We start from the raw sequence: 14177 nt of genomic DNA on the forward strand, positions 1-14177 counted from the left end.
TTCCCTGCGCGTGCGGTAGCAAAGAGGAAGAGTGGGAAACCGCCGGCAGCACTCACCGGCTCCACAACGTCAAACTTCTTCCTGTCCTGAACTTGATGGATCTGGTATACGTATTCCACTGACGATTCATAGAAGTTCACCCGCTCCCTATCAAGAAGGTCATCAGCCTTCAGGAAAAAGCAAAGAAGATTGATTACTGGAATGACCGCAACGGTGTAATTATTAGTTTCACATTTCAATACCGAACCAATGCAAAACACTTGAGCCACATCCGACCTCTTGAAGCTGACTCTCCTTCTTCTTGGCAGAGAGATTCAGATGTTTATCGAGCAGAGAGTAATATTTTTCACTCTCTTTCTCAAACTTCTTCTTCTTTTCCTGCAGGACGCATAAGCAAAAGATAAAACAGCACTTTAGGATGTGTAACCGTTTATTGATGCGTAAACAGAAGCCAAGAAAGAGGCATTATCTATTACAGTGTACTTCAGCAAAATTCAAATTCTATGAAACTGAAAGGAAATTAAGTTTTACTTTATAAATTGTTTATATTTATTTCATTAGGCACTGAACATTTGTAAACATTTATACAAAAATAACAACTAATTTATAGTGGAAGTATTATGGGTTTCCAGCCACAGTATCATTTTATATAACAACTAGAAGTAACTCTGTTACTTCTAGTTGTTTAAAAAAATGCTGTATAAATCAAATACGACTTAAAAGAAATATGATCCCTTGAAATTGGGACTATGTCTCTTTAAGAAAGTCCTGCTCTTTCCAACACCCCACCCTTAGGAAGTCATCACAACGTCGCTCTTCTATTAATCCCGTTACGTTTTTTATACATTTGTTAAAATATGGGGACACATTGAATGAGCGCTCCCAAAGCAGTTGGCTAACTCCCCTTCGCTTGAGCTGAATTAACCTTTTAGCACCCATGAACTTATAGTAAAAACAGAAAAGACACCAAAAAAATAACTGTTCACCAAACCGGACTTCAAGCTAGCATCGGTGATAACCACAGAGATTTTATCCACTTGTTCTGATTTTAGTTGCTTTCATGGCAACTTCTCCAGAGACATGAAGAGAAATTTAACCAGTTTCAGAGAGGAGGTCAAAGGAAAGCTAAATAAAATGGTGGCAAACATGAAAGAGACCAGAGAAAGAGCGGAGTTGTCGTCTCAAACTACAAGCAACAGAGATAAAATATAAGAAACAACATCCGTGTGTATGTTATTCCTGAAGACACACAGGGAGACAACCTGTTGGAGTTTCTTGAAAGTTTTATTAAGTTTCAGCTGTCATCATGATGCAGCCTCCTCACCAAGAAAAACCCGTCCGCAAATGTATTTAACATCCCTGTTGTAAGATTTGCAATCATAGAGATCGGATCCAGTGAAAGAACTAGGAATCGAATATTTTCATAAAAATACACTGTCAGACATCTGGCCTTCGTTAATCTTAACAAAATATGCATTTCTGTTTCCAATAGGTGCATTACAATAGACAACTATTGTTTTGGGAGCCAGTTTAAAGGCTGGGTGTGCATTGAGCCTCATTGCCTATAGGAGAGACTCCCTCCACCTCCCAAACATCATCTGGGGACTTTTGTTTTCAACCAAGACTCCCTAATGAGTCATTTGTTTAGGAAGTCATTCTTTTTCTATTTTTGACCCTATTCTCATTCTGCAAATTGCTATCGTAAAAGCAGAATTAAACAAACTCAATAAAGTGGAACTTAAACTCAAATATATTAAACTAAATCAGAAAAAAATTGACCTCAAGCAAAAACAAATATTGGCTCAGCGACTTAAAATACAACAATTGAACAGATTCATCCTTAAAAACAAACAAAACCCCGTTACCAACAGGACATTTATTTCTTCTGGTGTAAAGCACAAGTCATTTGAAATACATTTTAGGAATTTAAATAGTCAGCCCTAACTAATCAAGCTTCCATCAATAAATCAGTTTCTAGGTTCTTTGGATAATCCCTCAATTGGCGCAGAACAAAATAAATGGATAACCACAGACATAACAGAAGCAGATGTCAATAAAGCCGTGTCAAAATCGAAGGAAAGCAAGGCACCAGGCAGAGACGGATTACCAGCTGAGTGGTATAAAACTTTGAGGAAATCTATAACATCTTTGCTGTTAAAATGCTGTAATCATGGGGTTTCGTTTAAAGGGGCAAGACCCCACCATCCTGGAAACGAGCAATAATATTCATCATACCAAAAGCAGGAAAAGATAAAACGGAGTATAATTCATATCAGCCCATCTCTGTCTTAAACATAAATATAGTATATATTCACTTCATACCATACCAACTTTATTTATAAAGCACTTTAAAACAACCACAGCTGATACAAAGTGCTGTACACTAAAACACAACATAACAATTAAAATAAATAAACATAAAAAAATAAAAACTCTTACAGTTTAAAAACAAACCAACCAACATACAATTTAAAACTAGAACCCCCTGGAGTTGAAAGCCAAGTAAAATAGATGGGTTTTAAGACAAGCTTTAAAAGTGGACAGTGACCTCTGACCTGCAAAGGCAAGTCGTTCCATAACTTAGGACCCATGACAGAGAAAGCCCTGTCCCCTCCGAGCTTCCTTCTGGATCTCGGTACCTCCAAGAGCAGCTGATCTGCTGACCTGAGAGACCGATAAGGTATGTATGGGTGAACAAGCTCAGAGAGGTAAGCCGGGGCAAGATTAGGCAGTGATTTAAAAACAAACAAGAATTTTAAAATGAATCCTAAAATATACAGGCAGGCAGTGAAGTGAGGCCAGGACAGGGGTCACATGCTCCCTCTTTCGAGTTCCTGTCAACAGTCGTGCAGCAGCATTCTGTACTAGCTGCAGACGTGAGAGCAGCGACTGACTGACTCCCAGATATAGTGAGTTACAGTAATCCAGTCGAGTCGAAATAAAAGCGTGGATCACCGTTTCAAAATGCTGCCTGGAAAGAAAAGATTTCACTGACGCCAATCGCCTTAAATGATAAAAGCTGGACTTAACCATGGCTCTGATTTGGCTGTCCAATTTAAAATCACTGTCCACCTTAAAACCAAGATCTGTAATAACAGGTTTAAAATAAACCTCCAGGGGTCCCAGGTCAACAGAGGAGGACTCACAGGAGCCACTGGGTCCAAACACCATCACCTCTGTTTTCTTTTCATTAAAATTTTAAAAGTTCAAGGCCAACCAAGCTTTAATGTCACCTAGACATGCCAGGAGATGTTTGATGGAATGGACATCCTTCTGCTTCAGGGGCAAATAAATCTGGCAATCGTCAGCATAACAATGAAATGAAATCCCATGTTTCCTGAGGACAGAACCCAGAGGCAGTAAATACAGAGAGAAAAGCAGTGGGCCCAGAATTGAGCCCTGCGGGACACCATATGGCATTGAAGCAGCAGATGATTCAGAGTCTCTAATATTCACTGAAAATGTTCTGACCTCCAGGTAAGACTTGAACCATTTAAGAACAGTGTCACCAATACCTACAACGTGGTGTAATCGCGATATTAAAATGTCGTGGTCTACTGTATCAAAGGCAGCAGTTAGGTCAAGTAAAATCAGAACAACATGGTGACCAGAATCACAAGCAAGAAGGATGTCATTAAAAACCCTTATTAAAGCAGATTCTGTGCTGTGAGGAGTTTTAAAACCTGACTGAAAAACCTCCAGAATGCCATTGTCATCGAGAAACTGTTTCAGCTGACAGTACACAATTTTTTCTAAAACCTTAGAAAGAAAAGGCAGCTTCAAAATAGGCCAATAATTAGCCAGACCAATAGGATCAAGGCCAGGTTTTTTAAGCAGTGGCTGCACTACTGCATGTTTAAAACTAGCAGGGACCACACCTGAGGACAGACTGCTATTTATAATTGCAAGAACAGGCTGCCCTATGCTAGACAAAATATCTTTAAAAAATCATGGAGGGACAGGATCACGAGGGGAACCTGATGGCTTAATGTGGCCAGCCACGTCCTCTAAAAGTGAGACAGTCACAGGCTCAAACTGATTGAAAGCAGCCGAGCAAGGGACCAAAACAGAGGGGTCAGAGTCAGGAGCTGTGATAAGAGCCCTGGTACAACCAACCTTTTCAATAAAAAAAACACAGAAAATCATCACACACATCAGGAGAAGCTTCCAAAGAGGCATTCTGTGGGATATTAAGCACAGAGTCAATGGTGTTAAATAAAACACGTGGGTTATGACTGTTTGAGAAAATGATATTTGCCAAATATTCCCTTTTTGCCTCTTTAACCGTGCTCTGGTAGAGACGCCAACAGTCTTTTAAAACTTGAAAAGTAACCTGCAATTTATCCTTTTTCCACCTGCGTTCAACATGGCGACATTCCTTCCTTACAGCACGAGTTCAGTCATTAAACCAAGGCTCAGGTTTAATCTTTGGCTGCCTGGTTTTTAATGGAGCAACTGAGTCCAGGATGGTTTGGGAGGAAGAATAGAACCAGGACCAGAGCTCTTCTGTGTCAGAGTGGAGGAAGTCAGATGATCCACAGAGCTGAAGAAAAGCAGTAGAGAACTGAGTGGCAGTGGAAGGGTTAATAATCCGACAGCGCCGAGCAGCAGCGCGAGTTTTAACTGCAATAGGTGTCAAACTGACACTGAATAAAACAGGCAGGTGATCCGAGAACACAGAGTCACAGATTTCCAGGTTAGTCACAGGCAGACCGCAGGAAATGACCAGGTCCAGTGTGTGTCCGTGCTCATGTGTAGGGCCGGATACGGCCAGTACCAGGTTAAAAGAGTCCAGAAGGCTTAAAAAGTTCTTTACCAGAGGCTTATCAGGACAACATACGTGTATATTGAAATCTCCAACAATAAGAACATGTTAATAGTTAGTTATAATCCCAGCTAAAAAGTCAGAGAAGTCGCTTATAAAATCCTTATTATATTTGGGGGGCCGGTAGACGACAGCACAGAAAACTGGGTTTATGTGTCTCATCTCAAATGATGAAAACTCAAAGCTGGGGAATGACAACTGTAGAAATCACTGCTTACATTTGTAGTCCTGTTTGTAAACAGTCGCTGTGCCTCCCCCTCTCCCCGAAGCCCGTGGTGAATTAAAATAAGAGTCCGCTGGTAGAAGCTCAGATGGAGCACTGGACTCACCAACAGGATTTTCAGTCACACACAGAAAATCCAGGTTTTGGTAACTGAAAAAGTCCTGAAAAGTAAAAGTTTTATTCACAAGCGACCTGGCGTTTATCAGGCCAATCCTGACAGGAACTGGAGCATGGGCTTCAACAGGTCGGGAAACCCGGCACAGCGGTCTCAGGTTTTGGAGACACTGCCGGCCCAGGTTGAGCCAGGAAGTGCAAGGGCAGCGGTGTAGAGGGACTTCAACGCCGACCACGGGCACCAAGCAGACATCAACGGGATCCAAGAAACGCCGAGGCACCCGAGAGCCTAGAAATGATCCATGCGATGATCGGGTAAAAGCAGAACAGTGCGTCAGATGAAACTTCAGCTTCACCAACCGGCCGCTTCGTCTTCCGCGACGACAACGACATCTGCGCCGTGAAAGCAGCGCAGGAACCCGGAACAGGTGACTCGGAATCTCTGACAGAAGCGGGGGCAAGGATTGTAGGCCAGCAACATCAAATGCCACCATATCCTGGACCAAAGGTTGGAGGTCTAGTAGTGTGTTGCGATCATACACCAGCAGAGGTTCAGTTCCGTACATGACACAGGTCAGAAACAGTACAAACATAAGCAAGCGTGAGAATGACAGACGAGCAGCCACACACACCAGCGCCATTTTGTATCCTTATGTTGAAACTTCAATAAATGTAGAAATCATAATCCCTGAACTGATCGATACAGGCCAGACAGGCTTTATTAAAATATACATAAACAGGTTAATGTGAGGCGAGCGTTGCCTTAGCAATTAGTTTTGATGTACAGTGGGGATATTTATATCTGGTTCTACATCATTTAGGCTTCAATAATTCAATTATATGTTGTTTAAAATCAATATGCAATTTGTCAGTGGACTGGATCAAATCTATACGCTGATGATGTCAACCTCATGTCCTGCTACCTCCAATCCGGACGCCATTTAGGCTACAAATTAAATATAGACAAAACACTCAATCTCTGATTTAACTATTCACCCCGAGAAGACACAACTAAACTGTTCACATTTAAATAGAAAACAACAACAATGAAATATTTAGGTTTTCATATTATTAAACCTCTGAACAAAATACAGAAAGCAAATTATGGAACACTGTGGCTAACAAAATAAAACTGATTTCGATTTACAGAACCGATAAAGATGATTGTATTACTTAAATTGTTCCTCCTTTTTCAGTCCATCAGTGGAAATTCCTAGCAAGCAGCGTAATGAGTGGAACCGAACCATCTCTAGGTTTATATGGCGGAACAAGAAACCCACGGTTATGCTATAAAACATTACAATTACCAAGAGATAAAGGAGGAATGTCACTCCCATGTTTGGAAAATCACTATAAAGCAGCAGAACTGCAGTATGCCGTCTACTGCTGTGAGGGGGGGTATGATGCAGAGTGGAAAGAACTAGAATTAAGTCAAATTGACATCCCCCAATCTCCGATGGGTGATAAACACGTCAACACTACATATTCAGAAAAGTTATGTGTTTTTATGCGTCTTTCCCAAAGCATTTTGGACAAGCGCAGCTTGACTCTAGATTCAAGGAATTGACCAGAAAAGGCATTTAGCTCACGCTGCGTGATCTCATCTGGAACCGACCTGGACAGCTTCCAACAACTACAGGAAAAGTTTCATCTTCACAAGCGAAACTATTACAGAGCTCAGGCACCATTTTAGTAAAAAGCATCGTCAGGATCTCAATATCTTCTGTGCTACCTGCAAATGTAAACCTTAGAGGAAGAGGAGGCTATCTGGTACATATTTGTGCCTAAAAGCCTAAAACACCAACACTGTACGTCGAAATTATGTGGATGAAGAAAGCAAAAATAATACTGACAATGAACGGCTAAACTTCTGCCAAATTAATTCCACCACCACTAGCTCAGGGTACTGGGGCGAATTTTCATGGAAGACATTATTAGGGGTTTTTTTATGACTCATAAAAGAACATATTCTCAGACCAGCAGAGCTGAATCTGGGCATTGTTGGGAGACAACATAACAATATGATGACATGCCACACTCATATTTTCAGGGGTTGCCCATTAATGTCTTTCTACTGGTTAAACAGAAAGAGGTCAAATGAATCCTTGGCTTTGACGTTGAACAAAACTTTCAAACTATACATTTATGTTAGGGGTGGAGCTGTAAATCGAGAGATTGATGATTGGACGATACTTGCGTCTTTCTCCACCGATCTTATCTGCCTTGGCAATGGTCTGAAGGTCAACCCATGTCCTCTATTGCTCTGCCGTGAAAGAGGTTTGACTGATAGACCCGCCCATCAGGGAGAAAATAAATAAAATATATCGGCTAAGCTACCTCTTGTTAAAAGGGAGTTGTTCCTTTCCACTGTCACAATCTGCATGCTCAGTGTGAGGGACAGCTGCAAAGTCGATAACTTGATGCAGTGAACGTGGTTACATTGTTTTATAACAGAAACCAAACTGACCATAAATCTGCATGTTTGGATTGAGTGGAGTGTGTCTGTATACACTTCTAATCTGCAGTCAATAAGTAGCCAAAAACAGGAAAAAACATGTATTCATACTCACCAAAGAGGCTAACAGAAGCTAAACAAAATGTTCAAGAAGCTAAAAATGTGACCACCAATGTCAAAAAAAAGCAGCCTTTAAATTAAACCTAGGTGGTTTTAAACTGAACATTTCATTTTTTGGCTTGTTCATCCTCAGAACACTATATTTCAGGAATGTCAAACACGTCAAGCTTAGAAATTATAACAGAAGAATAAACTTTAAAAGCTCCAGAGTGTCTAAGAACTGAGGATTTACCGCAGCTTTCCCAGACTCATTAAATTCCATTCTAGTTATGTAGAGCGTAAATATTTTTACTAATATGTTAATTTAGTCTTATGTTACAGCAAGTTACAATGAATTACTCAAACTCCCCTTGGCACAGGAAGACTAGTCACTGATTTAGCTTAAAAAGTGACTTCTAACCAGGAAGAATCCCTTTATTTCTCTTTCATGACTCATGTGGCATTCACTGTACCTCAGAAGTTAGAAATCTGAAGTCTTTGCACTTAAGTTATTGTGTCCTAATTCTTGCAACAACAAAAAAAAATGTGTGAATTCAACTGAAGTAGCTGAACAAGTCAGTTTATTTTTGTCAGTAAACGGTTAGGGTTTGCGAAGCAAATATATGAGAAAGGAAGAATGACTCAGAGAGATCGCTGCTGGTTTATTAACAGGTTTGTCTGGTTAACACATTAGATCAGCTGTTTCTGTAAGCAGCAGGGCATATTAATCGTCTGAGAAAGGTCAGTGTACAGCTCAAATGTTTGTGAATAAAAGATTTACACTTCTAACAGCTGCTAGTTTGGCCTCACTTTGTGTGTCACTGCATTGTGTGCATTATTGATCAAGTTCATCTGAAGTGTTCAGCTGCACTATTTCTAAATTCATCAGCAACAAATTCTCTAAAGACAGACTACACAAAGGGATTAATGGCATTGTTCCGCCAACAGCATGTCATCTTTGAAAACTGTGTGAATGTGTGGAAGAAAATAGACAAAATATGCTTAAATACACTAAAAATAGGAAGTCGTTCCAGCTAGCTGCAGCCTTCATTTTAAAAAGAACAAAATACATCTTACTTTTTCAATCTAAAAAGAGGAACTGAAACCCATCATACTTAGTGCACATAACTGGTTCACATACACAATGGTCATAAATTGGGTGTAAAAACTTATATAACATTTTGAGGAAGTAACTTCAGACACTCTGAATGGTAAGTGGCTCAGGGTGGTTCTAGATTTGCTAGATTTTGGCTCATAATGGCAGGAAATGCATGTAAACATCACCATGCAAGCATGTGCATGTTCCATCCAAAAACCCACTTGTTTGGTCCTGGATGAATGAGCCACACTTTGTTTTGCAGAGCAGACAAATTCATAACAGCACTCACTTTTGTTGCGCCTATCTGCTCCTTCCTGAACTTCTCAAGAGGCCTGATGAGGAGATTGGACGCATTCTGGACCTGGACAGACGAAAATGGAAAAACTTTATATGCAGGAAAAGAATAAAGCACAACCAAGAAGAGAAGAGACAGAATTAGCAGATTTGAGTTTTGATGCTAACAGAGATAAACGAGTACCAAAACCTAAAACCCTTGGAAATTATGAAAAATACAAACACAGAAAGTGTTGAGTGATGCCCACTAATATGGGAAGGCACCAAGTGTTGCATTTGTAACGATGTCATTTTAAAGTACAGATGGGTTGTTTTCTTGACCAAAAAACATTTATTACTGACAACTTATCAAATGAAACATGTTAAATGTGGGACTTTAAGAGAACCAAATGTCTACAGCTCTGGGATGAGGCCTCAAAAAGCGAATGTTGCTGCTAGAATATATAGATTAAACATGCAGTTAGGAAACTTTTATTTAAAAAATGTTTTTTATATATTTGTTAAAAGTGTCACTTTGTTCTAACAGCATGATATGCGACAACCTGTGAAAAGAATCTAGCTCCTCTGCGCCTCCCTGTGGATCTACTGTCATCTGCAAAAATACATTGCTCCCAGTCAGAAACAACCAATCAGAGCCAGGAGGAAGGTGTTGGTGCTGTCAATCATGCTCGTGTACACACTGCTCAAGATTGTGAGTTAGCTGCAACCTCCTAAAACACCAAATCATGATATAAATCCTCATTTCATGAACTAAAATTTGGCACTGAAGACTTTGCTTGTCGTAATTTTGTCACTGCTGTTCACTGATCCCTGACCGTGGCACTGCAGACATAATATCATCCCTCTCCAACAACTTTGACTGTGTTCCCAGCTGCCAGGTACTTCTTCATATTTTTCCATTTTTATCATAAAAATTAGTATCAGTATTGTGGCAAACAAGCCTGAATACAACTGGGAAAGAAAGCTTGTGCAAATGATGATGTCTGGCCTTTAAAAGATAAATAAATAGTTATTCTGAAAAGATAATGTGCTTCTATCATCACATCCATCATGTGATTTGCAGGTTTTTAAGATACATAGTCCAACCGGTAAGACAGGAGAAAGTTGAAAAGCACCATTCCTCACCTTTGTGTTACTTAAAGCACAGAAACGTTTCAGTCGGCGCAGCCTGAGGTATTGAAACCTAATGAAAAATACCCACACATGCTCCCATCAACAGAAAGGGGAACAAGAAAACTAAAAAGAGGAATGGAAACTAAAATAATTGCCAGCATTGCTCTTATCCTTTCTGCACAGGGCGGCACAGCGTCTCTGTGTGAACATGTCCTGACTAAGACAATATACCCAAATTAACACACACAGAGAGAGAGAGAGCTGGAAGAATGTGTAGCAGAATGAGAAGTGCTTGGCCGTGGTGTTGGCCTCTTTTGTCCAGGACGTGTTAATGTGGCTCTATATCTACTGAGGGCTCAAATAGGATGCAGAACGGTCTTTGGAGGAAGCCGATAACCTACCAGCATCATCCTGTCACGCTCCACTTCCTGCAGAAGTCCGGCGAACTCCTGGAATGACTCAGCTGGGGAAGAACAACACAAAGACAAGGACCGGAAGTCGGAGTTAGCCGCATACTGCTGAACTCCTCACACAGACGATGGAGACACATTTTCATGTAATCAAACCATTACAAAAGAAAACAGTTGAGCATAAACTTTGTAATGAAAACCTTTTTCTACAAAGTTTCTCTTCACATGCTTAGGAATCTGCTTTTCTTCCCGATTCCTCGCAAGATGGCAGCTTCTTTCCACCGAGGTCAAGTGAAGGGAATAAGTTGAATTTTAAAACAATAATAATGTATTGAAATTATTTTAGAACTAATTAGACTAGCTCATTAACCTATTAAAGAAACTTTCTTTTAAAGGACTTACCTTTTGTAAGCTTTATAGGAGAGATCAATATTAATATCTTACCAATGTTAATCTCATCATCCGTCAGGGAGTCGCCAATAAAGTCGAACTGGAATGCACTGAGAGTCTGGGAAAACTTCTGCACTGCCAAGGAATAGCCTGTTAAAAAACGAGATTTATTTCCCATCGGCCAGAAAGTAAAACTCCTCATTCCATTTACCAACACAAACAATCCTAAAGTATTTATGCCCCTTGAACTTTCGAACTCCTTCCACATCTTCTCGAGCTACAACCACAAATTTTAAAAGTATTTTATGGGGCGTTTGTGTGATAAACCCAACACAAAGTAGCGCATGCTTGTAAATTGTGAAGGAGAACGTGTTCAAACAAAACAAAACTGAAAAGTTCAACAAGCTAAAGTCCGCTTTGTGATGCAAGAAGACATTTGGAGTTTGTTTCTACCAGTTTTTCACAGTTGAAGCTTGTTTTTTGTTTTTTTTTCCCCCCCTGTTCTCGTTTCGCTCAGTCAGATTTCATGAAGTGCGTCTTTGACGAAAAGCATCCACTACAGCGTGATGCTGTCACCACCATGTTTTAACTCTGTTGTGTGAGTTCTTCTCGTCATCAGAACGTCTTCCAGGATTCATTTACTTTTCTTCCTTCATCGCTTGTGGGAAATTTTAAACTGGACTTCTGATGTCTTTCTTCCTCCTATTCTTCCAGAAACGTGAAGTGAATGATTCATATTTTCAACAGTAATCCTGTTTAATATTCCACCATCTCAGCTGGGGGTCTCTGTCGCTATTTTACCACCACGCACCTCCTGGTTGCTACTCTGATTAATGCTCCACTTTCACTCACATCAACTCTGCATGGCAACGCTTCAGAAGCTTGGATGGTGATATATCATAAATCAGCCTTTCAGCAAAGCGTGCACCGACTCGGGCCAAGCATAACTTGCATATTTCAAAGCATTTGCAGCTGAAGTCCACTAAATAATCCAGACTTGGGATTATTTGGAGCAATTTTATCCCGTGACCCCTGCTCAGTGACCATTATCTGGACTGCCAACACTTCCACAGCAGCAACACTGACAGCTTCTGTTGTCGAGGTGATAAGCCTGTCATTCAGGATTTCTTACTGGACGTACAGTGTCCGCCTTGTGGGTGCCACGCTGACCCAAAAGCACACATCTACAGTTGGGAGTGTGTGTGCTGGTTCTGGCTCTGGTCCACGAGTATTCCAGCAGTGGGACTGAACCCACACAAGCAACAAGCTCGGAGAGTGGAAAACTTTCAGAGAGGGAGACAGATGTTTTCAGTTTGGTCATCGTGCACATCTGCATCAGAAGCATGACCTTTCAAAAGGAGCGAGTAGCACCTCCCTGAATGTGCCTCTCCCACTCACTCCCATTAATCCTGCAGGCCCCCATTAAGGCCTGATGATGCAGCAGATCCTTATCGTTTTATTATTGAGTGTAAAATAGATTTGAAGGTAAAAAATAAAAACCATGCTCACCCTTGATTGCGGTAATGACACTGTTCCCGTCTTTGATCAACTCTTTGAGAAATTTGCTCGTCCTGTCCAGCTCCAATTCATAACACTTGAGGGTCTCTCTGAAGTCTGGACTGTCCTTGTAGCAGTCACTGAACTCGAGAGGAGGGTGCCCCATCTTTGAGACGAGCTGCTTTCACACAATAGGCGCTGGAAATTGTTGTGGAGACGCACTGCCTCCGCTTTTCTATGGAACACTGCTCATATCAGTTCAGCCGAAGCGACTATAAACTCCCTGCTGCTCACAGGAGCGCAAACCATGGTGTCCGGGGGAGCCTGCGGCTGCCGCTGGAGAGCTGCGGAGGGAAGGGAATAGTAAACTCAGCCGGTTTAGCCTCTCTAACCCCGTTTCCCTTTGATGGACGCGTTGTTTACGCTTCGGTTCAATTATATCCTGGTCCGCTTTGCCACTTTTTCCTTGTTGTAGTACCGTGATGAGAAGAGCGGCTAAATCTCCTTTGGACGCGTTCCATTCCGAGATATTCCCCCCTCTCACAAAGCCGCTGTCTGTCTTCCGCCGTGGTTTAAACACGTTCGTCGTATTTAACGCCAGAAACCATCTCTTAAAACCACTCACTGTGAATGGGTTGTGTTTTTTTAACTGAACAGCAGATTTTTTAAACAAATGTAATCACCCGTTTTACACTGAGGACGTCACACAAAACGCAATGGAACGAAACCAGTTGGCTACAGTCACACAAAAAAAACTTCCCATTTTCCACACCCAGGAGGTTCTTAAAGGGGAACTGCTTCTATAAAGTAAGAGAAAATAGATAGATAGATAGATAGATAGATAGATAGATAGATAGATAGATAGATAGATAGATAGATAGATAGATAGATAGATAGATAGATAGATAGATAGATAGATAGATAGATAGATAGATAGATAGATAGATAGATAGATAGATAGTAAAAAAATGAAATATTAATTATGACCTAAGTCATAATTATGAAATACAAGTTATTCGTTTATTTGTTGTTTTTTTTATCAGAGTGGTAGAAATGGGCTTCCATACTTCCTCATTTGTTTCACCATTATGGGTTTCCAAATATGGCACAAGTACAACTGTGGCCTTATCTAGTCAGATTAATGTCAAAATGTCAAAAATATCAACTCTCATTGGTGGCCCTTTGTTTTATGGGTGTTGTACACATCTTTACAGGGAATCCCATGTATATGGAGGGAGCTGTACGTATAGTATTATGGAAATCTAATAGTAATGCTAGCAAAGGAGAAAATTACAGTTTAAGGTATTTTTCCATATTAAAAGAAAATAAATATTGCACACCTTATTTTTATCTAAATATATAAAAAATCAATTTCAACAAAGACAATATCTACACATCCTGTTAAAAAAAATTAAAAGGAAAAAAAAGTAACAAATTAAATATAAATAGAAAAAAAAATGCATTTCCTGAAATACAGTATGAATGTTTTTGCAGAAGAATTCAAAGTCAGATGCAGAAATTTAAGAAATGGGCAAAATGCATAAAGAAAAACTGTAGAAGAGGAGTGAGAACAGGAGTGAGAACTCCTCTTCTACAGTTATAGCTGAAAAAGAGGAGTAGACTACATGCTACTCATAATAACATGTAGGCTACCACTA

General features: G+C 40.3%; 1 protein-coding gene across 1 annotated transcript in view; it reads right to left on the reverse strand.

Moving 5' to 3' along the window:
* ophn1 (oligophrenin 1) overlaps positions 1 to 13238 on the reverse strand; it is a 46065-nt gene extending 32827 nt beyond the window's left edge. The window contains exons 1-6 of the mRNA XM_088012516.1: positions 12532 to 13238; positions 11077 to 11172; positions 10624 to 10685; positions 9105 to 9176; positions 277 to 378; positions 57 to 167 (exon numbers count right to left, since the gene is read on the reverse strand). Of these exons, the coding sequence (XP_087868642.1) occupies positions 57 to 167; positions 277 to 378; positions 9105 to 9176; positions 10624 to 10685; positions 11077 to 11172; positions 12532 to 12685 (597 nt within the window). The 5' untranslated portion in view covers positions 12686 to 13238. The remainder of the gene's footprint in view (positions 1 to 56; positions 168 to 276; positions 379 to 9104; positions 9177 to 10623; positions 10686 to 11076; positions 11173 to 12531) is intronic.
* Positions 13239 to 14177: the final 939 nt, after the last annotated feature.

Source organism: Poecilia mexicana, unplaced genomic scaffold, assembly GCF_051168715.1.
Source record: "Poecilia mexicana isolate PSO_F unplaced genomic scaffold, ASM5116871v1 scaffold_14, whole genome shotgun sequence".
Lineage (NCBI taxonomy): Eukaryota > Metazoa > Chordata > Actinopteri > Cyprinodontiformes > Poeciliidae > Poecilia > Poecilia mexicana.